Raw genomic sequence first — 27,080 nt, 5'->3', positions numbered from 1 at the left:
ATTTGTATCCCAGAGTAGAAAGATTATTGAGGGCAGAGGAATCTTATTAATACATTCTTATAAATAATTTCGATAGATTTTCGATATTTGATCACACACCCACCATTACTTTGAAAAAAATGTCTTTTTTAAATTATTGACTATGGACGAGATTTAATAATACAGAACAAGTTAAAAAATAGTGTTTGAAAGAGTTAGCAGCTTACTTCTCTGGAGTGTTCATCAAATTAAAAGCTTGCACATTGGTAACCAAGATAACTTTCTAAACAGAGTATTCTCCCTGGGATTTAGTTACTCTCTCAAGGAAAAAAAATGTTAATAATCAACAATGTAAAAGTTTGAATAACATAAGGCATGTAAATAATACTTATAACACAAAAATAACAAAAGGTGTCAACAAATAAATAAGAAACTTAGATAATCATAAATTCGATACATATAATTAATAAAGTATAAATTTCCTAAAACATATTTTATCACAGGTAAAATCTATGAAAATAAAGAAACATGTCAAAATTTTAAACAACATTATTATCATCAGATTCATAGGTTGAAAATAAAACAAAAATCATAATATATTATGCATCTACGTGGAAGTAACTTTTCATTTCAAGTGTTCAATGTAATTTAATTTGGTGGACTGGCATCAAAGCCCACTTTTAAAAGCAAAACTAGTTTTTAGGAAATGTCGCATGTTCTAAATCTCAAGGAATATTCAGTGTGTATCTGCTTACATTTATTTTAAAGAAATATTTTTTGTATTTCTTAAAAGAATTTTGAAAAAATATTTTAAAAAATAATCTATTCCTAACCAGATTAAGAAATACTCATTTTGTTAGTGGGTTTAGAGAATTTAAAAATAACTACTTCAAAAGATTAATACATTTCCAAGGCTGTTATTTTAATTGATTCTTATTAGATAAATAAATATATATAGTAAAAACATATAAAGTGAAAAACTAATGAGACAATTTACGGTTAATCTAAAGTTTATAAACTGCTTTAATTCAAATCATAATAATTTTCTTTTTTTACTTTATTTAGTTGCTCGCTTCGATAGAATTAGATCCATAATCCAGCAAGTAGCAACTTTTCTTATGTGACTTTTAAATGTTATTTTGATGATTTAACAAATACTACAAAATCTTAACCACCAGATCTCATCTCATCATCACAGCACAAGTTATAGAACGCATGAGCCAACTGCAACTTCTCATTTGATTCTTATTTTGTAGCCTTTTTATGGCCCCATTAACTTTCACATTCTCCTCACTGTACCCTTTGAATTTAGTGTCCCAAAAACCAAAGGTTCCCCATTGTCCCTTCTTGTGCTCCACTCCACAACGTGGACCACTAACCCAGAGTCTATTGGTAACCGCTCATATACCTTCTCCTATCATTTTTGTTTGACAACAAATGTTGCTTTATGTCATGTTTACTGTTTGTTTTCTGATTCCTGTTCTTTGCATCCATTGAAAATTCCTTCAATTATTGGGGCACCTTCAGAAAATTTATCCCAATTGCTCCCCATGTGTTTGATCGAGGGTTTTTTACAAGTTTTTGCTCTGTTTTTTTTTTTTTTTTTTGGGGGGGGGGGGGGTGATCCTATGTCATAAAATTTGGAACTTTCTGCACTTCCGTATTCCAACTTTGCAAAAAAAGTCTGGTTTTGTATTTGAGTGTGTGAATTGTGTCTTGGTAAACTATGCGCTTGATTTGCGCAGTGGAATTATATTAAGAAATTTATTTGAGGGTTTATTATTCCAGTGGAATTATATTTTAAGCGTGCTTTGTTTGAGTGAATTCCTCTTTGGCCAACTTGTGTTGTATGCTTTTACTCTCTTGTCGTGAAGAAAAAGAACATACTGAATATTGTTTTTTTACGGATTAATTATGATTTATGCTAAAGCCTATGTTGATCTATGATAAAGTTTTTAGTATTTATTTGTTGATATTAGATCTATGAACTCTTTTGGATCTTGCTTGTTGAATTCATGAAATTAAACTTACAATGAAGCTTTGAGGTTAGGAGTATACATTATTTGTAGTGGAACTATTATCTCTTATGTTATGTGTTGTTTTTTTCCATTTAAATGCTGATCTTTATATGTTGATGGCGTGCACATGTGGTTAAATGTTATGCTATGAGAAAGTAACTAGGTAGATATAGTTGACAACGACTGCTACAGTAGTTGATACCAAGTTAAACATTTTAGTAACGTGAAAAAGGCTTGTGCAGGTTTGCGGAGGTTTTAATACTAGCCTTCATGGAGGATAGCAATAATTGTGACACATGTTGGGAAATCAACAGTGCGGATAATGGCGCTGAGTCCATGGAAGAAGTAGATGAATGTGATGTAATTATGTATGATAACTTGAATCAGGGTTGTGAACCTTGCGGCCCAGCATCGGGGATGTCATTTCCTTCCAAGGATGCTGTTAAATCATTTTATAGGCAGTATGCTTGTAGAATGGGATTTGGTTTCATGATAAGAAACTCGAGAAAACGACGTGATGGAAAGTTACATTACTTTATACTAGCATGTTCACGAGAGGGAAATCGTGTGCCAAACACTTTGAAGTCATTGCCCACAATCAAGAATAATTGTGAAGCTAGAATTACAGTCTCTTTGAAAGAAGATGGATTGTGGTACATAATGAAAGCAGTACTTGACCACTCTCATGAGCTTAGCCCTACAAAAGCAATAAGGTTCAAAGTAAACAAAAACACTAACATGCAATTGAAGAGAACAATAGAAACCAATCATGAAGCAAGGGTGGAGATGAACAAGACCATCCAATCTCTTGTTTGTGATGTGGGGGGCTATGAAAATTTATCATTTGCTGAACGAGATGTTAGAAATTATGTTCAGAAGAAAAGATATATAAATGGAAAACAAGGTGATGGTAGGGCTCTAACTAGTTATTTTTTAAGGATGCAGGAGCAAAATCGAAGTTTCTTCTACGATATAGACTTGGATGATTTTTTTTGTGTGAAAAATGTATTTTGGGCAGATGCAAGAAGTAGAGCAACATATGATTCATTTGGAGATGTGGTTACTTTTGACACAACATGCCTAACAAATAAGTATGAAATGCCATTTGTTTCATTTGTTGGTGTTAATCATCATGGGCAACATGTTTTATTGGGATGTGGTCTACTTTCTACTGAAGAGACAGAGTCTTTTGTGTGGCTATTTAAATCTTGGTTTCGTTGCATGTCAGGAAATCCTCCTCAAGGTATAGTGACTGACCAATGCAAAGCAATACAAAATGCTATTAAGCTAGTCTTTCCAAACACCAAACATAGGTGGTGCTTATGGCATATAATGAAAAAAATCCCTGAGAAGTTGAAAACAAATGCTGAATATAATAAGAACATAAAGAATGCCATGAAAGGTGTAGTTTATGATACCTGCACAGAAGCTGAATTTGAAGATCGATGGGGTTATTTTGTCAAAGGATTTAACTTACAAGACAATGAATGGCTGAATGAGTTGTACAATGAGCGAAGGAGATGGGTTCCAATTTTCTTAAGAAAGGATTTTTGGGCAGGAATGTCTATCAGTCAACGGGGTGAGAACATACATCTCTTTTTCGATGGATATATCAACCGAACAACTTCTTTGCAACAGTTTGTTCAACTGTATGATGATGCCCTCCATAACAAAGTAGAAAAAGAGTTTGAAGCAGATTTGCGATCATTCAACACAATGGTTCGTTGTGGATCAAATTCAATGATTGAAAAACAATTCCAATCTTCTTATACCCATGCAAAATTTAACGAGGTGCAAGCTGAATTTAGAGCAAAAATCAATTGCTCTGTATCCCTTAAGTGTGTGGAAGGTAACGTTTGTACTTATGATGTGTTGGAGGACATAATAGTTGAAGGACAACCAAAGGAAGCTAATTTTGAGGTCATATTTCATCGAGACAATCATGATGTTAGCTGCAAGTGTTCACTGTTTGAGTTTAGAGGCATTGTGTGTAGACATTCACTTATTGTATATGCACAAGAAAGGGTGAAACAAGTACCAGCAAAGTATATTTTGCCAAGATGGAGCAAAAATATAAAATGGAAACATTCATATACCAGGAGTAGTTACGATGTGATACAATTGAAGACACAAATGCAAAGGTATGACAATTTGTGCCAGGACTTTTATGAGATTGCAGAAGTTGCTGCAGAGTTTGAGCATGTTACCTATTTCCTTCAAAATAACCTGTGTGATTTGAAACGGATGGTACAATCCATGGCTGCATCCACTCACCGACCTGCATTCTTACCTAAATAGGGAGGAAGAAGAAGAAGAAAGATCCAAACAATCAGGTAAAGTCACTAAGCAGCCTTGGCATGTTTCTTCACGCATGCTTCTACGTGAAAAGGGATGGGAGGAAGAGGCAGGGGGATTGAGGGAAAGAATTGTAATTATTTTAGGATTTTTGCCAAGTTGGAATTTTTGTTTTTTTGGCTAATGTGACACACCACAATGTAACAAATGTATTATTGGTGTGCAAATAACATTTTTGTATACCCCCTTCATGTTTGGTTGGCGTACAGTGTAGTTTAAGCAAATATTTCCAAATATTCCCCTCCTTCATGTTTGGTTGGATGTGCATGAAAATGCTATCTTGGGTATGTCATTGTTAACCACAAAATTTAAACTACCCTCTTATTTGATCTGAAAATTTTATCTTGCAAAGTAATCAGTTTTGGGCTATATTATATACAATATGAGCTGATTCTGCATATCAACCACCTGCATTTGAAATAGATGGACATCAACAAAGTCATTCAGAATCTGAAAAAAAACCCTGTTAGAAACCAAACTGTAGTAAATTGGAAATATTTGTGCTGAACAACGTAAGTAGTCAAAGGCATAGAAGTCTTCAAAATCATTTAATAATCAATAGCGTTTTTACATACAGTTTATGCAAGCCACCACATGTAACTAAATACAGTAAGTAAATTGAGAACATGGCTTGGGGGGTGAGTCAACTAAGTCGAACTAAAATTTACTGATAAAGTAGGGTGGCAATCTGATTAAGAGCCACAGCTCCAATCCAAAGCTTCTCATTTTCTTTTGAACTATACCCCACCATTGTACAGTCAATTGCCACCCACAACTGCAATTCTTGGTGGTCAACTTCATGTTCCACGGTACCAGCTCAGTTCCTTGACCATGTTGTCAAAACGTTATTAGCTTGTAATAATGCAATCAAGGAGTGAGAAATTGATTTTTGCGTCATCCTTATTACGCTGACGGTACCACTTAAAGGTGTCAAATAGATTATAACTAATTTAGGCCAAAAAAAATAGATCACCGTGTAAAAATTTCATAGGGTTAAAAAGGTCACATAGATAAGTAGAATACGACTAATTCATGGGTCAATTACTTTTAAAAAATTATTATAATCTATTAAAAAGATTTATTTATATAATATTAACTATTTAATATTTACTGTTGTAAATTCATAGCCGTAGAACAGTAATATACGAACTTAGTAAAAATTAATAAATATTTATAAATTTAAATTGTGACTTATCTTAATTTGATTGAATTTTTTATTTTTAAAATATATTTTTTATATTTAAAATATAATTTTAAATAAAATAATTTAATACAAAAGTTATAACAAACACATGTATTTTTTATTAAAAAATAGCATAATAGTTATTAATTTCTCTACAAAAATGTAGCTAACTCATCTCTAATTTTTCTTTTTTTAATATATTAGAGCTTTTAGGCCAAAATAAGCTCACTTCACGTGTGACTTAAAAAAAATAGTGTTTAATGGATTACCTGAAGGGGACTATAAGCTATAACCTATGTTGATATATCTATCACTATCCTTTTTTGCATCAATTTTAAATATTTAATTTTAAAATTTATTAGACAGATTTTCTAGAATTTTAATTCTAAAAGTGATTTTATTAGTTTTAAATTAAAATTTTAAAGTGATTGAAAAATTTTATTTTGAAATGTATTAATCATTTTTTTCATAATTGAATATTCAGATGTAAAAAATAGGTATTAAAAGCAATTTTAAAAGAAAAATGTAGTACATATACAAACACTTAGACTCAAAACTAAACTCCAGATTTTGCCAAATTCATCATTATTATTAATTTGTAATAGTTGGATGCATACCCATTTTCTCTCCCTCTCTCTCTTTCTATATATATATATATATATATATATATATATATATATATATATATATCTTTGTTTAGAAACTTGGTGTAGAAGATAATGAACAAGAAAATTAAAATATTGATTTCAAAGCACGAAATAAATCGTTATCTTTAGAGAGATATTCGCCCCCACATAAAATTGCTATGCGTTGATGATGATACTCTCCCAGGATATAATGAAACTTTAAAATTTCTTATCTAGCAATAACAAGAAATTTTTCTCTCTTGAACTTGAAATTTATGAATACTCAAACTCATGTTACACACGTCAAAAGTTTTGTACATATTCAATAATGGAGATTATTTATAGTTGATGATTTAAAAATAAGTGAACAATTACATTTTATTTGAGAGTCGTGTCTTTAAAACTAAGAGATGCCTACATGAACCAACACACTTGTTCATGGTTAATAATCATTTCATCTCTCTTAATAATTTAAATCATCTACTTTTAAACTTGTAAATATATTTCAATCTCCCATTACTTTACAAGTTTAAAATCAATTTATGCATAAAAAATATATCACAAGGATTAAATATTCTTTTAGTGTAAACTTTAAGGTTCTACCAGAGTAATAGGTGTCTAGTTGATTAAACCTTTACTCTCTATGTTAGTACCAAACATTATACACACATAAATTGTATTTCTTTTCAAGTTGAAGAATTTGTTAGTTTTAAGCACTTTTATGGCCATATACTTATCCTGGTCTCATGAATATTTATGAGAATAAAACCTCTAAAACTCTTGAATGAAGCCATACCACTTCTATATTCACGTAGGTAAAATCTTTTGATAAACAATATTATCAATCCATTAAGAGTTTTAACTTACTCTCCTATATATATCTTAGTGCTTCAATTGTTAAATAACTTGTTATTACCCATTAAACCTTGAAATTAGTGTTTTACTAGAATAAGGTTAGGTTCCCATCAATTAACAATTTTAGGTTTTAATCCCAGTTTAGCAGTAGTCTCTTTGACCTTATCTCTTGACAAACCTTTAGTCAGTGGGGTCTGCTAAATTCCCTTTGGAATTTTACATATGTGATGATAATTATACCATCTCTTATTAATTGCCTCACATACTCATGTCTCAAGCTTATATGTCTAGACTCTCCATTATAAACTTTTTTATGTGCTCTAGACATGGTTGATTCACTATCACAGAAGATTGAAATGACATTCATTGGTTGTGGTCACAACTTTATATCATATAAAAAATCCTAAGTCATTTCACTTCTTTACTGGTGGCTGATAAAGCTATAAACTCAGCCTCTATAGTAGAATATGAAATATATGTTTGTTTCTTTGAGGCTCAACTTATTGCTTTACCACCTATGATGAAAATTCATCCTAAAGTGAACTTATTATCACTTAGATTTGTAATCCAACTAGTGTTGGAATAACCTTCCAATACAACAGGATAATTACTGTAGTGTAATCCTAAGTTTATAGTTTTCTTGAGATAACCAATAATTTTTGTTGTAGCTTTCCAATGTTGATTACTTGGTTTTCTTGTAAATCTTGATAGTTTGCATACAGCAAAAGCTATATCTGGTCTAGTGTAATGCATTGCATACATTAAACTTTCTATATGTCTTAGAGTTTTGAGCATATCCTATGCCGTCAATAGTGCTTCACCCCATAGATTATGAGGCACCTTAGCATTTAATAGCATTGAATTAACCATATTCACTAAGGTACAATTCTTTCTTATATCTGAACATGAAGTTCATACGAAGTACATTTACCAAGTTGAACTTCTTTTTCGATGTAAAGTTCAACTCTATTATTCCTTGATATAATATCTTTTTTTGTAACAATGGTAGCATTCTCTTTGTCTTTTTTTATCTTGCTTAGCATCCACAAAGGATTTCTTTCTTTTGCCTTTATTGGCATTTATTTCTCCAACATGATTCACTTTAAAATTTTGAGAAAGATACACAACATCACGTTTTTGAGTTTTCTCTTATATACTTAAATGTCTTAATAATCTTTCAATAGAGAAGTCTTCTCCAAGATGTAGGAGTTTCTTCTTATAATCATTTCCAAGATAAAGGCAATTTTGAAATAATTGCTCTAACTTGTAATGATTCAGGAAATATTACTTGTAGATCACGAAGTCTACTTACAAGAATTTGTAACTCATGAACTTGATCCATGATAGGCATGTTTTCAACCATACTAAATGCAAAGTACTTTAACATGATAAATTTATCCATACCTTGTCATTCATTATTGCATTTCTCTTCTAAAGACTTCCAGATCTCTAATGGTGATTGAATTGACATGTAGAAATCATAAAGTCTATCTGACAAGGTGTTGAGAATGTGTCCTCGGCATGCAAAAGTGTCCTCATCACACTTTTTCTTTAATTGGACAATTCTTTCCTTTTCTTCATTAGTTGCATTTTCAACAGTGTTAGGAATTTTTGTGGTATTTGAATCAAGCACATAAGCAAGATTTAATACTGAAAGAAGAAACATCATTTTGTCATTTCATCGGTTGAAGTTTGTTCCATCGAATTAATCTAGTTTGACAAACTCTTGATTCATGACCTTGAAAATAGTATTCTAATTTTGAGTCATCTTCAATATAATATCTCTCTAAAATTCTTAAGAAACTTAGTGTAGAAGATGATGAACAAGAAAATTAAAATAATGGTTTCAATGCACGAAATAAATCACTATCTTTAGAGAGATATTCGCTCCCACACAAAGTTGCTATGTGTTGATGACGATACTCCCCCAAGATATAATGAAACCTTAAAATTTATTTTCCAGCAATTACAAGAAATTTTTCTCTCTTGAACTTAAAATTTATGAACACTCAAACTCATGTTACACACAGTAAAAGTTTTTTACGTGTTCAATAATAGAGATTATTTATAGTTGATGATTTAAATATAAGTAAACAATTACATTTTTTTTCACTTGAGAATCATGTCTTTAAAACCAAGAGATACCCTTAAAAGTCATATCCTTTCAATTGAAAGTTATATCTTTAAAATCAAGAGATACCCTTAAAAGTCATAACCTTTCACTTGAAGGTCATTTCTTTAAAACCAAGAGATGCTTACATGAACCAACACACTTGTTCATGGTTAATAACCATTTCATCTCTCTTAATAATTTAAATAATCTACTTTTAAACTTGTAAATATATATCAATATTATACTAATTCTTAAATGAAAGTGTTTTAAAAAAAATTCAAATGAAACATTTTTAAGGTTATTTTTCAAACTAAAATGTCTTTAAGAAATGTTTTTTTAAATCATATCAAGTTTTTTTTTTTTACATTATGTATTAATTTTATTTAATATAATAGAATTTTATTATTAATGATTATAATGTTTACTCTTTTTTAATTTATTAAATTTAAAAATAGTCATATAATATATTTTTTATTTAAAATAATCTAATTTAATAATATTTGTACACTAATAAAAAATTTACTAGTAATATAAAAAAGTGAGCACTGCAAACAAGGGTATAACAACACTTAAATTTGTCAACAAAATAAGAAGGAATAACTGAAAACTGGTTCTTCATTGGATGAACTTAACCTGTGTGGAGGATTTTATCCAACCACCACCTCTGGTCCGAGAGATTAATCTCGCAATTTTGTGAAATTAATCAGTTAATTACTAAACAGAAAATAAGAAGGGATACGTCTATTTAAATAAACCAAAGTATGCTGCAACTTTTAACAAAATGCCTTTGATATTTACACTGATTTCCATTGAAGTCCTAGCCCGTTCAAAACTTGCTCATACAGTGCAATGTACCTCAAGCCATACCAAGAGTGTTGGTTGAAGTAATTAGCTTGAGTTTCTTATTTGCAATGTTGAGTTGAATTTCACGCACGTACTTTCATAAAAGATTATGATGATAATCCAATGAAGTTCTCTGCATGCATTCTAATATCCTATTACATAGATTAGTTATATGTGAATACTTACAAACGTAACTTCAAAAGAAGCAAAATCTTTCCTGAATGTTCTCTGTGATAAGCTGATCATTCTCTAGAAGTTTAACCAAAGAAATTGTATCTTTCAATTCTGGTACAGTTGTATAGTTCGAGCTTATAAATTTATTATTTACACAACGAAATAAATAAAATAGAATGTATAAACTCTCATTTTTATTTCTTAAAAATGTATAACTTTAATTAAAGTTAGTTTTTAAATTTTAAAATTAACAATTATTAATCACATTAATTTATTAAAAAATATTAAAATTGAGTAGCAGATTGATAATTTGTCATATTAAGTGACATATATAATTCACTTTGAACATAAAATAAAATAATATTATTTTATAATCTTTTAAAAATAGTTCATTTTGTTAACGTTTTCAAATAATAAGGATTCTATTTTATTTTCTTTTATAACACCTTCTTCCTTTTCTCTAATAGTTGTTGCAAAAACGTTCATTTTTTCATGGAATCTATTTTACTTTTTTTCACTGAAGTAATTTTACTTTCTTTTTCTCTCCAAAATTCTCTCTTTTGTTCAATCCAAAAGTTCATCTTTTCTATCTCATACATAACTCAACAAGTTTAAGTTCACAATAACTTAAATATCATCTTTCAACCAATTTTCTTGCTTTCTATCACCACACCCACTAAAATCACATTTAAATCCAACATTTTCGTGAACCCATTCCACATCCTAAATCCCTTCTAACATCGCCTCCTCTAATGAAAAATCATCCTCTAGCATTAATAAAATTAGTCCTTATTATATCTCATTCCTCATCCAATTCGTTTTAAATCTTCACCAAAAATCTTCATGTGAAGCTTGGATCCAATGGTTTAGATAATAAAATCTGAGACAAAGGAACTTTACAACGTAAACATTGTTGTAGGAATGGCCAGGGAAAGAAAAAAGGCATCATGGAAGAAGGGTGAAATAGAAAATGAAAAAGGAATTTATGACTGAAAATGTTAAAAATTAAAGACAAATAAATTATTTTTAACCTTAGCATAATTGATGATAGTTAATTTTATGAACTAAAATTTAAATTTAAGAGAATGATTTGAACAACTCTACATATTTTAAAAATAAAATAAAGATATACTCAAAATAGAATATATGAAACACGAAATTAACTTTTGATGATCATGCTATGGCAACTGCGTTTTTATCCTTTTTCCAATAATTCAACTCAAAGTTTATCAATTTCCATAAGATTGTAATATTAATTATTAAAAAAACTTAAATACATTACAATTTGTATTGTTCTTCAATTAAAACTCAAATTTTATCTTAAATCAACATTGACCTTTATCATATTATGAGTAAACTAGAATTTTAATAGAAAATAATACTAAAAACAGCTATTATATCTACATTCTTTTCCTCATATTATTTGAAGTGCACTTGAAATTTAATAAAAAGGCTTTTATTTTCTTAATAAGATCGGAAAAGCGCATAGTGATTATGGATGGAGAAATTCTTGCACTTTGATTTCATCGCCCCTGGATCATTAACTATCCTTCGGAACAAACAACCTAATCTTCCCAAAAATTTAAAATACAGGGAAAATAAATTAAAGAAAAACGTTTAGCAAAAGACAAGGGGAAAAAAAAGCTTTTTTCTTGAAGTCTTCTTGATCCAGAAGTAGGCATGTTCTAATTCACATTATAAAATCTTAACTTGAGATCTCAATTGTAGTATAATTAATTACCTTCTGCAGAGGCTTCCCATTGCTCACAAATTTTCTGCCTTGTATGTGTGTCTATGTATCTGAATTACGAACACACGTACACATACATACTTCATGTACCTATTCTTTCCCATGCATGATTGAAAAATTCTTGGCATTGGTTTCGCTTTGTTGATAAATCAGCCAATTACTTTTAGATGTACATATTGATTGGTGTTGTTGCTGAAGTATATAAAGTTCTAAATGTGAGTTATTCAGGATGAGAAGAATGGTAATAATATATCTTTATACATCTTATCATCCATGCAACAGAAATCATGATAAACCAAATCAGATCATTCAGTGATCACTGATCATATCATGCAGTCAATAATGTAATAGACCGTGTGCCCAGACTGCAGAATCAACTTCAATTCCATAAACCTAGTCACTAATTTCTATTTATATGCTAAAATGGTAATAATATATCTTTATATGATCTTGAGCACAACAGAATCAGGTGCTACCACACAAATAAAACAGAGCAAAAAGTAGCAGCGTGTTTGCGATGAGCAGTATCACTTCCAACATTACAGCAACAGAGAACATTCATTATCTCATAACTAAAGATGCAAACTCTGAAAACAATATTACTGAAGCTTTGAACAAATTCTATAGTGTAAGAATTGGAATCATATTGCTATTAATATCAACTGTGTCAAGGCAACATCTGATATCACAATGATATATCAGTTTAACATTAGACAATTTCAACATTTCCATTTGGCAATGCACTCATCTGCAGGGTTCTACCATTGCCTGATGCCAAAAACCGTACAGACGGTAAGGAAGGATCAGTAACAGATTCAATCTCAAGAAAGTTTAGGTCAAGTGCACCTGATCTCTTCAGACTCAAAACAAAGACAAGCACAATCCAACCCAACAAGGAAACTGCCCAGTAATTGGTCATCCCATGAATCAAACCCCATGCTATAGCATAACCAACAACAATCCCCGATAAATGGCCAAGAAAACTTGCCTGAGGAACAATAATTGAAGTGAAAATAAGCGATTCAAACGGCGCAAAACTGATAGGAAGCGAGAGAAATCCAAAGAGATCCAACTTGGATGATGGTTGCTTCACAGAAAGAATCGTCATCCACCCAAAAACAACACAGGAATACCCAACAGCCGTCACTCGACGAAAATACTCAAGCTTGAATCTTTGAATCAACAAATGATACATTGCCAGCACCAACACCCCTGATAAAACAACCAACACAAGTGTGTACTGCAAGTAGTACTCAACACCAAGACCTAAGTGACCCAGCTGCTCTACCACCCCAAGACTCCAAAGTGCACTCATATTAAAAACAAGATGAATAACACTTATATGGGAAAATGCAGAGGTAATTATCCTCCAATAATGCCCTTCTATAGCAGTTTCATAACTCAGACCCACATGTGAATACCCAATATTTTTCTTCTGTATATAGAACCAAATAGCACTACATATTCCTATGATGCAACTCGTGGCTGGTTTTTCCAAGATCTCATAAAACAAAGGCTTCCCCATTTCTCAAAATCCAATCCCTTCAAATTTCTCTCCACCCCCGTATATGAGCTTCAGTTGTGCAATTCCAAAATTGAAACTTTAGCAAAAATGGCCACTAAATTTACAATCAACCAAGACAACAAATTCTATTCAATCCAAAGCCCCCAAATTCAAGGGTTTTTTTATTTTTATTTTTTCTGAAAATCTCAGAAATTGAGACCCAGCAATTGAAAATTTGCACACGTGTCCCCCAGCACGGAACAAAAAGCTCTCTCAAGAAGGAAAAGGGATTGCGCGAGAACATAACCAGAAAGGTAACATCTTTAACTTGAAGGAGTTCATGAACAACACTGAAGAAGTTCAATTATATGAATAAAGTTGTGGGTTTCTATTTACATTGGAAAAAGGGAAAATGGGTTTTAGGATCAAAGAAATGAAGAAGGCTCACCTTGATTGTGCTACTAGACGATTCGAGTCCTTCGATGGATGGCCTGCGCTTGTAGAAGCTTGTGCTTATTTAACTCTTAATCGTTGACAGTTTATGATCTCTGTGTTCATAATAATTTATTAGGGTAAATCTAAAATATATAATGGTGGATGCATTTTTTTTTTTTTACTTTTTATTTTTTATGAAAAAATATACACGATTTATAAAAAAACATGATTTTATCTTCTCAACTTCCTTATTTTAAAAATTAGTATATTATTTTTTACTTCTTATTGTTTGATAAAATTTTCTTCATTTTTAAATATTATTTTAACTTTTTAAATTTTATATAAAAAGTCAGGAATGATTGATGTAAATAAAAATAGTATGTATTGACGATAAAAGGTATACAATATTATATTATTACATATGTTTTTTTCAAAAAAGGTAAAAGGTTAAAACATATAGGAGTGTGGAAAATAATAGTACTATAATTATATGATAAATATTATATAAATGAGAGGAGATAAAATATAATGCAAAAGCATTGTGTCGACGAATCCTTGCCGTTTGTTTGTTTTTTGGTTTTTTGCTCAAAGGTTATAGTTTATCTTTGTTGCATTTTCTATGCATTCAAAACTGAGTTTACTGCCTCTCCTGTTTAGATCTCAAGGTACAAGGACCATTGCTGCAATGGTCCTTCTAATTGTTCTCTATTTCTTAGGAAGGTAAGAGAAAATAAACCAAAAAGTATTTTAATTTAGTCTTTACTTTTTTATTCTTTTAAAAATTTTAGTATTTAAGAGGGTGGCGTATGTCAATTTTTTTAAAAAACAACTACATCATCATTAGAAGCTAAAAGTAATGAATTTAGAAAATTTATAAACTAAAATAAAATAAAACAATAGAAAAACTGAATCAATATCTTTCAAAATTATAAGAACTAAAAATATATTTAAAACTTTTTTTTTTACATATACAGCTTTTTTTATTTTAAAAAATAATTTTGAAATGTTTTTAAAATTAATTTTTAAAAAATTATTTAATAAGAGATGTCATGTTTAAGTCACAAATCCCAAGCAAGGATTAATTTTGAGCCGTTTAAACTTTGAGGCATCCTTTGGTTTTTCACCTTAAAATTTTTTTAAAGAAGTGAAAACTGAAAGAAAAGATAATTTTTATTTTTTTTTAAAATCCCAAAATGAGATGAAAAGTGAAAAGCAGAAACAAGAAAGTACACATAATGGGTTTGAGTAATAGAACTTATTAGGAAAATGTTGTCTATCTCATTAAAAGAACACTTAAAAATACTTCTTTTATTTTTGTAATACATATTTGCAATGCATACATAGTTCTTAACCAACCACCGTTCTAATCTATATAAGGATAATGGGTTTGAGTCAAATAGATGAGTGGGATTGTAAATAGTTTCCAATATTTTATTTGAGTTAGGAGATAAATAATTTTTAAAACATGGACATTATTTTAATAAGCATAACATGTAAAATTGCACTAAAAATATATATAAAATGTGTAATTTCATTTATAAAATCTATATACAATGAAAACTTACACATTTAAACAATTTAATTACATAAAAAATGCTCTGATTAAGAATATTTTTAATGAGTATTAAATGTATTTTTACTAAAGATTAAATATAATAAAACATCAATTTATTTTATAATAAAAATATTAAAGTACATAAGAAAATATTACATCATAAATATTTATTAATATTAAAGATGTTCAAAAAATTCAGTTTTATAAGTTCAGTTCATAACTAATATTAAATTAATTTTAAAAATTTATATCCATATTAAACTAAATTTTTTATTAATTATATTTGTGTAACTAGTTTAATGTCTAAATCTATTTTCTAAAACTGAATTTATTTATTTATTTATTTAAATTTATATGTATAAAGTTATTATCTTATATCTTAACTTATTAAATTTTCATGTTATATTAATTTACAAAATTTTATTGTAACTACATTTTATCACTAATATTTTTTAATAATTTTAATTTTTATAATTAAAATAAATAATAAAAATATTAAAGTATAATAAATATTTTTAATTAATTATTACTATTATTTTTATATTTATGTTTATTTTTTAATTTTTAAAATATTATAATATAATAATTTTATAATTATTTATATTATTAATTTTTATTTTTATAGGTTTTAATTTAAACTTTTATTATAAACTCTGTTTATTAAAAATAAGTTAAAAATAATAATAATTATTTTATACACTTCTATAAAATATAATATATTAAAAATTAATTTTACATTAAAAATTAAATTTAAAATTAAATTTACATTAAAAATTAAATTTAAAATTAATTCAACGTAAAAGTAAATTTAAAACTAGTTTAACAAAAATTAAATTTAAAATCAATTTTAAACTAAATTTAAATTTTAAAATTATTTTTGAAATGATTAAAATAATAAAATAAAATAGCTTAAAATTTAATTCATATAATTAATTTGTATAAAGAATAGATGATAAAAAGTAAAATATATATAAATATTTATTATTTTAATAAAATAAAAAAAATATTAATAAATTAAAATATATGTAAATATTCTCTTGACATGTATTGTTAATTCTCTTTAATGATGTAATCGGTTAGAGTATTTTTTGTATTCATATTTTATCTTTAATAAATATTAATACTTAACTATATATATATATATATATATAAATATAATGTTATATTATTTATTATAAAATTTAAATTTTTTATAATAATTTAATAATAATATAAAAATATTTATAGTATATTTTTATCATATGTAAAAATGGTTTAAAATTAATTTTAAACTAAATCTAAATTTTAAATTTAAATTTAAATTATTTTTTAAAAAATTAAAATAGATTGATTTAAAATTCAATTAATATAATTGGATTTTAAATGAATTTCAATTGATTTTTTAAAAATCTAATCCATAAACACTCTTAACTAACATAAGTTTAAAGACTAAATAATAAAATTTTAATTTTAATTAATTTTAATGAATATTTATATTGTCAACAAATTAGAATATATTATGTAATAATTATTATAGAAATTAATAATTCTTGTTGATGTGGTAATTCACAATTGTATGATAGTGTATTTAAATTAAATTGAAATATAAATACATTAATTTTTAATAATATTTGTTTAATAAAAATTAAATATATTATTTATATATAATAATAACAATAAAATATAATTTATAAAAATAAATCAATAAAATAATTTTAGAAATATTTATTGATATAAAATATTAAATTATATTTTATTAATTTGTTATTGGATGATTTACGTGTGCAGAAAAAAATGTCGGGAGTTTCTTTATTTTAGCACCTTATTATAGTTTAGAAGATTAGTCTCTAGTTGAGTTAATAGATATTGTATAAAATTAAAAGAATGATGTTTTTACATATATATTTTAATCTTTTAGACATTTTTTCTCGTAAGATTAACTTCAACTTTAGGATATCATTTTTTTATATAAAAAATAATAAAATGCATAATTGATTTTTACTCTTTTTTTTAGTTGAAACAGTTTTAACCTAACTTAATTACAAAAATTAAAAATGACTTTTTAATAACAAAAATTCAAACGATTGAATTTCCATAAAAGCTAAAAGAGTTTCTATAAAAAATAAGCAACAAAAAAAAGGAAAATTAATAAATAATTAATATTTATATGAATTCTATCATTTCATTTATTTCAGTAATTTTGATGGTGAACTATTCCAGAAAAATCTCATCATATAACGTTCTACAGGATTATAATTATTATAACGTATGGTTCAGCATCAGTTCACCATGAAGTCCGATGTTAGAGTGTGTCAAAAGGAGCCATTTATTGCTTCTGACTAAATGGGAACTTAGTCACTTTCCACCGCAAAAACAAACACACATGTTCGATATCCAAGGCAAAAAAGTATAACACCATGTGATGTCCAACTAGCAGGTATGTTTAATCAGGTTAATTTAAATTTATTTAATAAAACATAGGATATAAACCTTCAATTTTGAATTTAAATTATATTTAATATTTTTAATTTTTAATTTAATTCAATCAAGTTAGATATATGTCTGTATTTTAATATATACAGTCTTATTAAATTATGTCAAATATTCACAGAGACTGCTCCCAGTATAAGATTTTCTCCAACCCTAAGCATATACTGATTAAAGGATTGTAAACATAAATTTAAGGATAATAACTGTAATTAATATCATTGAAGTGTGCATACATTTATATCTAAATTAAATATATTGTAGAAGTGAGTACACAAAAATTATGATGAAATAAAGATATTTTTCTTAAAATGATTTTAACATAAAAGCAAGGCCGTGTGATTCCTATTGATTAAAGGTGTCAATTGTGCAGCATATGATGCGGCAATGTGATGACAGAAATGAAGAAGTGAAGAAGAAGGACCACATATAAGAATATCTACAACAACAACAACTTGCTTCTACGTGGAGCTTCCATTGCCACATGCATGGCAATATGACCCCACACTTCATGGTTCTGGGACGTAAGATCTAATCAAATCCTTATCTTCATTCACACCCCATCAACTGTACCCTCCTCCAGTCACTTCCTTTTCCTTGGCCCAGACATATTGTTCTTGCTTATTAATCAGTGTTTATGTTATCTTCTTCACTTTTTCTTTTCTATTCATATTCAAACTCTTATATTCTTCTACTCTCAGTTCACATTCATATTGATATTGGCATGGTCTTTCTCTGAATCCCGTTTTCAAAAGAAAGATAGAGAACATGAGAATTCAGTGTGATGTGTGTGAGAAGGCTCCAGCAACAGTGATTTGTTGCGCGGATGAAGCTGCTTTGTGTGCAAAATGTGACGTTGAAGTTCATGCTGCAAACAAGCTTGCCAGCAAGCACCAGAGGCTTCTCCTTCAATGTCTATCAAACAAGCTTCCCAGATGTGATATATGCCAAGTATTTCCCTTTACTTTGTCTGTGTATACTTATAAAGAATTATCAAGCAAGTAGCTTGATTCTCGGTCTATATATGTATATATCTTCTAGTTTCATGATATCATCAAATGATAAATATTGTTTTGCTTGGATGGATGGTTCATTGTGCCTCTTTTTCCTTCGCAATAGATCTTACGGTATATTAGTGTGTTTATTTTACATGAGAAACAAGTTGGACATTTAGGAGTGTGGTTATAAATTGTTCATATAACAAACCTAGAGAGATGTGAAACATGACACTAGATTTAACACCGTGCTAACTGCTAACGGAGGGATAATCCTTAGTGATACTCTCAATGGTTCAGATTTTATCTGAGTTTTATTAAATAGTCTGTTTAACATTTATGGATATGCTTTTATGTTTGGTTGAGATTAATTTTACAGTAATTATTGCTTGTTTTTCAAATGTTCTCTGGATGAGGTCGGAAAATTAGGCAACTATTTCTTTAAAATAAATTAAACCAAACAATGGATAACACATAAGAATTTATAGTGACAGCGTTTAAGAAAACTTGATCACAGTTCAGTGTGAGGATTGTATTTGTAACATTTGATTGCATAATCCGTGTAGTTTACTTCGGCTTATTCTTTGATATTTCTTTATGCTTCTACAAATCTTGAAAGCCACAAGTTTCTAACTTATTACGTCACAAACATAGTGTTCAGTTAGAGGAAAATCCCTTCTCATTTAGTTTTGGTTCCCCGCCTAAATTGGAGAATTTGGAGGAGAAATAAATTTCTATACTCATTGGACCAAAAGTTTATAATTTAATAACTTCATTTGATCATTCTAAGTATATAATAGTAAGTTTATTTGAGTATATGGGATTAGTTTATATTTTATTGAAGTAGAGTATATGAGTTGAAAGCTCTATTGATCAAGGATGATTTTATCCACTTTCTCCTAATTCTTTTCTTTCTCCTACATGTGAACTATAGGATAAGGCAGCTTTCATATTTTGTGTTGAAGACAGAGCACTCTTTTGTAAGGACTGTGATGAGCCAATTCATTCAGCTGGTAGCCTTTCTGCGAATCACCAGCGCTTCCTTGCTACTGGTATTAGGGTGGCTTTGGGTTCAAATTGCACCAAAGGCAATGAAAAAAGTCAAGTGGAACCATCTAATCCCAATGCACAAGAAGTTCCTGTGAAAATTCCTTCTCAGCAAGTGCCTAATTTTTCATCCTCTTGGGCTGTTGATGACTTATTGGAATTAGCAGACATTGAATGCCCAGACAAAGTAAGATATCTTAATTTCAAAATTATTGTTGCATCATGCATGTTTAAGCCAAGAGATTAGAATGATTTTGATGAAATAACCTAGAATGATTAGTACATATTATTTGTTTTGTTCGTAATAGCATGCGGTAGCCTATCATCATGGAACTTATGAACATCGCACATCAAGCTTAATATGGCTTAAAATTGTGGAAACTATTGTTTTTATCTTGAAAACACCTCTGTATATTCGCCCTTAAATACTTGAGAACTGTTGGGGCAAATTTGTTTTATTTTTTCATAAAAGAATAGGCATGTCATTAAATGACATTCTAGAATGATGATAAATTGAGTAGCATGCAATGATGTTCATTTTTTATTATTGTAGTTATCATATAATTATCTTATAAATAAAGAACACTCACCCTTTATTTAGTGCCCTCTCTATCCTTGCTTTTAAAGTTAATAAGGGAAAACACCCCTTCAAAGCAAAAACCAAACTTGTCCTTGTAGAATTTCAAATAGTGATCAATCTAAGATAGTTTTCCCTAATAAAGCTAAAGTGGTATCCATTGTTGGTGAAATGCATCAAGGAATTATGTTTTCAGTTGTTTTTTTGGGACCGTGTCTCAGTAAGAAATTAATCTCTCAATCAATTGGTCTAATTAAGTCTCAGATAGGAATATCCACACATAATTTTGTTTGTTTTTGTGATGGATGATAACAGACAAGAAAGCAGTTATTTTTCAATTGATTAATGATTGCTACTTGCTAGATATGATTTATGAGCAAGGGAGTTTATACTTTATAGTGAAGAATTGTACTGCCATGGTCCCGTATAATTGTTTCAAGTGTACACCGTCAAGCACTAAATTTTATATGACAAAAGAAACTATCAAGGAAGAGACTAGTTCTTTTGATTCTGGTTTATTTGACTCTCGTCATTTTTAAATAATGCCTTGAATCATATTTGTTCTGTATTTTGTTGAGGGCTATGGTAAGGAGATTTTTGTCCTAGCCCTTATGAATTTGTAACACTTAATTATGATGTTCCTCCTGTACCTTATTATAATGTCTGGAACTGTGTATCTGTTTCCCTTTATTCAGAAGCAATCCCTGGAGTTTGGAGAGCTTGAATGGCTAGCAGATGTGGGTCTTTTCGGTGAACAGATTCCTCAGGAAGCTATAACTGCAGCTGAAGTTCCTCAACTTCCAGTGGCACACACTAGCAATGTTGCCTCACACAAAGCCCCTAAATTTTTCATGTCATACAAAAAGCCTAGGATTGAAGTCCTTGATGAAGATGATGATGAGCACTTCACTGTACCTGATCTTGGCTGAAGCACATGGCCATCTGGACAATTGCCTAAATCTGTAGATTGATGAGTTGTATATGCATACTAGGTGAAGAAGATGATGAACACTTACAATGTGCCTGATCTTGGCTAAAGCTCATAACCATCTGGACTTTTGCATGAATCTGTAGATTGATGAGTTGTATATGCATACTTCTCTAAGGATAGTAAGTAATGATATGTTAATTAGCTCTGTGAAGTTGATAAATATCTCATTTTAGGACCTTCTAATGGTTTGATGTTCAGAGTAGCATAGATTAAACCTTAGGGGATTAAATTTTCCTTGGTCATTGTGATCATAGTTTATGCTCTACAGGTGCACACACCACATCATCCACACTAACTTTTTATGGTTTTATGCTTGTGTTGAAAATAATTTTGTCCTAATAGCTGAAGGCATGCAATACTTATGGTTATTTCGTGATTTAAGAAGCCAACTGCAATTAACATTTGCGAACAATCAATCAATTTCAATTCTCTTCTGCCATTCCAAAGAAGCATGAATTAAGAGTACAGAGATCACGATATCACTAATCTATTCTCAACAAAGATTAGAGACAGCCATGTAAAACATTGATCTGAAATACCCAACTTCTTGTCTAAGTAATTTGGGTACAACACATGCAAAATTCAACTTTGTGGAGAGACTTGTGAGATCAACAAATTCTAAACACTAGAAAAAAATAACATTAGCACAATTTGTGCAACAAAGTCTCATTTTATTCAAAATCTTTTGATCCCAACCCGCAATAAATTAATAATTTTACAATATTACAATACTTTTGGTTGTTATTATTGTACAATACTTTTATCCACCTTCTGATCTTGTCTTTTCGAAATTTCAAGAGTATGAAGATATTCATTGTCAAGAAAAGTTTAATTACCTTCCAGTTTTCATTATAGAAAAAGAAAAATCTCCTTAGCCAAATTGTTCAGAACATTTTCTACGAGAAATGAAAACATCCCCATCAAAACCCTTTAAAAGCCAACAAAATTACGAGTTCATTGACAAAGATTCAATTGAGATTACTTATGATACAAATAAAGGCAACCAACTTCAAGCCTTTGATGTTCATCAAGCTTTACTAAGTCTTTTTTTTTTGGGTCGATCAAGAAAACTTACTTAGTAATTTTATACTTTGTTTTAAAACGAGTTTGTGGTGGATTTGTACTTTCTTTTTTCAATGGTAAAGTGCTACTTCATTCAAGCGAGCAATCATAATGGATCAATGGATCACGAGTTCTGTTGCACGTTACACAGGTTGCAGCAAAAGCCCAAATTTATGATAAGCAGTCATGTTAGCAGTTGCTAGAGTAGCATATCTTTCTGACGTTTTTTTAACGTTGGAAATGAGTAGAAAAAATTTGAAAATGAGATAAACTTTTGGATAAGATGAAGTGTTAAACCCACAAATAAGATTTGCTGTCGAGTCCATAAAGTAAAGTATCTCCTTGAAGGAAATCTCCGTGACCACTTAACATTCACAACTTATTATGTGACAAATTTTAAAGACGATTTTAAGACCATGATGTTTCTTAATACTTTCTCTTTCTCTTTTTTCACTACCATTTGAATGTAATAAATGGCTCCACCAAAATGATTCCTTTTGTTTGGCGGAGTATGACCTAGACCGCAAGTCACATGGTAACTGCGATGCAAATTTTTTTTTTCTCGAACCAATACTGTGAAGTTTGCCCACGGATATGCTCTTTTGGTCAAGAAAAAAATAATAATATAAAAGAAAGACCATTATAATCCATTCATGCATTCTGATTCATTTTACGAAAAACTGAAGCTAAATCATCTTATAACATTTTGTATTCATCTTTCTTTTAAAATAAAAGTATTAAATGTTGTTATTTTATGAAAAACTGATTTTAATTTAAATTTTTTGAAAAATTATTAGGAAAATAATGTAAAATATATATCTCCGTCAGAAAACTACCCAGTTGAATCAATCAGACACTGTTTCAGCTATTATTTTAACTGGCTGCACCAATTAATGACCCGAAATTTTGGTTGTTCAATATTCGGTTAGTTTTATTAAACAAAATATCACATTATAAAGCAAGCTTTTTAATAATAAAAGGCAAAACAAGTCAAGTCTCGAAGAAGGTGCAATAGTGGGCCGAGCTCATAAGGACTCAAAATTTTCATTCAACCAAAAATCTCAAAATTTGAAAGTAAACATTTGGCGAAAGCCAAAATCATATGACATGACTGTTAATAAGGAGAAAAAAAAGGAAAACAACAAATTTAAGAAAACCAGGATATAAAATCCATCTTAAATTGATAGCAAGCAACTCCCCATCGGAAAAGTGAAAAAGATGAAAATATATAAAAAAAGAAAACCAAAAGAACTAGTACTAAATTTCTATGCCCCTTTGATCAGGTTGAGGGCATCAGCCTCTGTGGGAAGAGCGGGAATTGCTCCCTTTTTAGTGGTTGTAATTGCTCCACATGCATTTGCAAACTTGAGTACCTCCTTTAACCTTGATTCATCCTGCAGTAAAAAAACGTATAAAAATAAATTAACAACTGAAAATTATGAAAGATCTTTACAAAGATTAGAAAACCACTACAAAACAATACACTTGAAAATGCATAACAATAACTTCATTTTCAAAACTTTTTATCATTTTAAACGAGGGAGCTAAGATGAAGGTTTAATAAGGCGTAGCTAAAACACTGACCTCAAGTATGGATTGATCATCCACAATTTTGCATAATAGAGCACCAACAAAGGAATCACCAGCGCCAGTTGTGTCAATTGTATTGACATGAAAAGCCTCCACTGATCCATGGAAATTCTGGTGTGCGCAGAAAAGGAGAACAATTATAACAGAAATGAAAATGAGTAATCAGCCATTGAACATACTTTCGAGAACATAATCTTTTACTTTAGGAAAAATATATATATCAAACAAAGAACATGAGGAAAATAAAATTAAATGCAGAAAAGAAAGGAAAGTTTGCATGTAACAAGTCATTTTGCTATCTGAAGTTGATTGGGGCCATAATATAGACTCAAACAGATGAAAACCATGTGCTACTACAGAATAGCAATTTCCACCCACGTAAATACAATTTATATATTTCAATATAACTCATTAAGCATCCGAGGAATTTGTATTCAAACTCTGATTTTCTCACATCCCTTTTATACCCTCTCTTTCTTTCTATTTTGTTGTTCATTTTTTATCATATTACTCGTGATATGTCTTACTTTTTCAAACTTAACTTTCTTTTCCCATTTCTATCTCTCTCTTTCCTACACCTAATATACAACAAAGTTTGGTAAGGAAAAATGAAAAGGTAAAAGAGTACCTTGGTATAGTATCTGGAACCATGTTCACCAAGAGTGACAAGGAGTAACTTCAAATTGGGGTGCCACAGGGAGAGCGCAGAAGCATCATCAATTTTATCACTTCCAGTTAGGAATTCAAGCTCCACATCACTGACCTTGATCACATCAGCCTTGTCCCATATACTAAGTATTTGCTGACGCGCTTCCTCGGGTGAGGGCCACAAGGGAAGTCTCAGGTTTGGATCATAAGAGAGAAGGCACCCTGCTTCCTTCGCAACTTCCATTGCCTTCAGGTGTGCCGACCTACATGGCTCCACGATCAAGCTTATTGATCCATAATGGAACACTTTTGCCTGCCAAATTCAAATTTTATTTAATCAATTACCCCACGTGAAAAGTGTGTTTAATTTTATCTTTAAATCATCATAAAATCATGATTAGTTCACCACTATTACTTATAACTTTTGAATTAAATCCATGCAATTTTTTAAATATTTCTAAATATACACTAAATTTTACCTCCAAAAATAAATTTATGTATGGTTATTCTTCTTACTTCAATTTTAGTTCAATTTGGATATCCTTCCAAAGAAGTAATTGTATAAAAAAATTAAAATTCTTATGATAAGATAAAATCAACTCAAGCAATTTAGAAAAGTTGGCTGAAAGTTTTTTTGAAAAAATAAGAGTATAATGTTAATTTATACGATTTCCTATTTTTATCTCCCATGAATGCTTACTGAGGGCATGAGAAATTAATCCAAACTTGTCACCAGTTACTGCAACCCTAAAAAAATTATCCAAAATATCCCGTAAATTATATTTTTTTTGGGGTTAAAATAATAAAATACTAAAAAAGTATTAAACGACCTTTATATTTTTTCAAAACGATAACTATTTTCTTTTTAATATTTTTTACTTTTAATCAATATCTTAAAGACATTAATTAATATTTTTCCCAGAGGAGGGTATGTATCAGATTCCAAAGTTAGGAGTACTTTTGGAAATAAAAACAATTGGCGATATTTCGGTAAAATGGAATAAAATAAATAAATAATGTGCAGAAGAATAAAACAACAAAATATTTAAAGTAAAGTATCTTTGTTTCCATTTTTAATAGAAGTTCTTTTTAAAAAAAATACTTATTTATATATCTACATCCAAAAATATATACAAACACATTGAGAGTGGATAAAAGCCACGAGCGCGTGAGAGAGAGTCATGGTCATTGGTCAAAGACCCCCATAGGTGTCACCGTCGAGAGAAAAACAAAAACCGCAAGTCAAATAAGAAGACAACAGGCCTCACCTAGCGCGTGACGAACACGAAATATAAAAAAATGGAAACGGTGGATCCATTAGAAGTGGGTCCTGATCCGATCCGAAACAGGGAAAACACGTGAGACACGTCACGTGACAGGACACCAACTCTACCAGCTTTTGCGATCTGCTATGTTTACGGTTTGAAGAAAATGGAAATTATTTTTAATTTAATTTAGAAAATAACGTGCTGCGTAATTTTGGGCTATCCTAGATCTACTCGTGGACCCAAGCTGACTCAGCAACATCAATCGTAACACCATGCGCGCGTGAAACCCAAACGCTACAGTTTCAAATTTTCCGGCTAAACGGAAAAGGAAAAACAAGAATTTTCGCAAGAAAGTTGAGAGAGAGATTTGCATACAGATCTGATGAGTTCAAGATTGAGATCTTCGGGCGTGAGAAGCATGTCAGCGCTGGGGTTTCTGTAGAACATGAATTCACGCTCGCCGTCGGCGCGTAGTGTTACGAAGGCCAGTGCAGTGCGCGCGCCTTGGTCGAAGTTGATGCCGTCGGCCCTGACGTCGTTTTCCTTCAAGATTCCGGCTAGCATGTGGCCGAACTCGTCGTCGCCGAGCTTGCCGACGAAGGCTGCTTTGCCGCCGAGTCTAGAGACGGCGATGGCGACGTTGGCGGGGGCCCCGCCGGGAGCTTTGAGGAAGCCGGGAGCCTCGGAGAGGGAAACGCCGGAGACGGTGGGGACAAAGTCGATGAGCATCTCGCCGAAGCTGACGATGAGGCCGTTGCCGGTGGGAGGATGGGCATTGTTGGAAGCCATGGTTTTTTGTGTGTGAATTGCACAGCGAGAAGAATACAGAGGCAGCAGAGAGAGAGACTTTGGAAGATGATTTGGTGGAGTTTATATAGAGTAAAAATATTATAAGATAAGAAATTCAATAAATGGATTTATTATTCTTCAGTTTTCTTATATAAAGTGTTGATCTTCGAATTTTCGTGATAACCCAATGTTTTTAATTTTTTTTCAAATGTAATTTTTAATTATATTTTATATCAATGAATTCATTAAACTTCAAT

At 30.0% G+C, this 27,080-nt stretch overlaps 4 protein-coding genes across 5 annotated transcripts; 2 read left to right on the top strand and 2 right to left on the bottom strand.

The window, feature by feature from the left end:
• The first annotated feature begins 1,271 nt into the window (after nt 1-1,271).
• On the top strand, nt 1,272-4,575 carry LOC113865004 (protein FAR-RED IMPAIRED RESPONSE 1-like). Its single transcript, XM_027499302.1, has 2 exons — nt 1,272-1,371; nt 2,240-4,575. The coding sequence occupies exon 2, from the start codon at nt 2,268-2,270 to the stop codon at nt 4,293-4,295; it is 2,028 nt and encodes a 675-aa protein (XP_027355103.1). The 5' UTR covers nt 1,272-1,371; nt 2,240-2,267; the 3' UTR covers nt 4,296-4,575.
• A 7,724-nt stretch (nt 4,576-12,299) lies between these two features.
• On the bottom strand, nt 12,300-13,922 carry LOC113865005 (RHOMBOID-like protein 13). Its single transcript, XM_027499303.1, has 2 exons — nt 13,849-13,922; nt 12,300-13,750 (listed from the first exon to the last, which is right to left on the bottom strand). The coding sequence occupies exon 2, from the start codon at nt 13,419-13,421 to the stop codon at nt 12,606-12,608; it is 816 nt and encodes a 271-aa protein (XP_027355104.1). The 5' UTR covers nt 13,422-13,750; nt 13,849-13,922; the 3' UTR covers nt 12,300-12,605.
• A 4,456-nt stretch (nt 13,923-18,378) lies between these two features.
• On the top strand, nt 18,379-21,405 carry LOC113864697 (B-box zinc finger protein 24). The gene is made up of 3 exons (XM_027498719.1): nt 18,379-18,807; nt 19,786-20,085; nt 21,171-21,405. The coding sequence occupies exons 1-3, from the start codon at nt 18,625-18,627 to the stop codon at nt 21,402-21,404; spliced, it is 717 nt and encodes a 238-aa protein (XP_027354520.1). The 5' UTR covers nt 18,379-18,624; the 3' UTR covers nt 21,405.
• A 2,179-nt stretch (nt 21,406-23,584) lies between these two features.
• LOC113864773 (fructokinase-2-like) lies at nt 23,585-26,871 on the bottom strand. Of its 2 annotated transcripts, XM_027498866.1 has the most exons (5): nt 26,410-26,871; nt 24,882-25,079; nt 24,747-24,794; nt 24,113-24,229; nt 23,585-23,922 (listed from the first exon to the last, which is right to left on the bottom strand). In XM_027498866.1, the coding sequence occupies exons 1-5, from the start codon at nt 26,821-26,823 to the stop codon at nt 23,794-23,796; spliced, it is 906 nt and encodes a 301-aa protein (XP_027354667.1). In that variant the 5' UTR covers nt 26,824-26,871; the 3' UTR covers nt 23,585-23,793. The 2 variants fall into 2 exon arrangements, with proteins under 2 accessions (XP_027354667.1, XP_027354666.1); XM_027498865.1 differs by having other exon boundaries at nt 23,589-23,922; nt 24,747-25,079.
• Nucleotides 26,872-27,080: the final 209 nt, after the last annotated feature.

This window comes from Abrus precatorius, unplaced genomic scaffold, assembly GCF_003935025.1.
Source record: "Abrus precatorius isolate BTA unplaced genomic scaffold, Abrus_2018 Scaffold4, whole genome shotgun sequence".
Taxonomy (NCBI): domain Eukaryota; kingdom Viridiplantae; phylum Streptophyta; class Magnoliopsida; order Fabales; family Fabaceae; genus Abrus; species Abrus precatorius.
This window is presented reverse-complemented; position numbering and strand designations above follow the sequence as displayed.

Bases quoted from the DNA above. Each gene is read 5' to 3' on its own strand.
- LOC113864697 (XM_027498719.1), top strand. From the start codon at position 18,625: ATGAGAATTCAGTGTGATGTGTGTGAGAAGGCTCCAGCAACAGTGATT. The intron at 18,808-19,785 runs GTATTTCCCTTT...TGTGAACTATAG, and splicing joins CCAGATGTGATATATGCCAA to GATAAGGCAGCTTTCATATT. The intron at 20,086-21,170 runs GTAAGATATCTT...CCCTTTATTCAG, and splicing joins ACATTGAATGCCCAGACAAA to AAGCAATCCCTGGAGTTTGG.
- LOC113864773 (XM_027498865.1), bottom strand. From the start codon at position 26,823: ATGGCTTCCAACAATGCCCATCCTCCCACCGGCAACGGCCTCATCGTC. The intron at 25,080-26,409 runs GTATGCAAATCT...TGAATTTGGCAG, and splicing joins ATCTTGAACTCATCAGATCT to GCAAAAGTGTTCCATTATGG. The intron at 23,923-24,112 runs GTCAGTGTTTTA...TTTTTACTGCAG, and splicing joins ATGATCAATCCATACTTGAG to GATGAATCAAGGTTAAAGGA.
- LOC113865004 (XM_027499302.1), top strand. From the start codon at position 2,268: ATGGAGGATAGCAATAATTGTGACACATGTTGGGAAATCAACAGTGCG.
- LOC113865005 (XM_027499303.1), bottom strand. From the start codon at position 13,421: ATGGGGAAGCCTTTGTTTTATGAGATCTTGGAAAAACCAGCCACGAGT.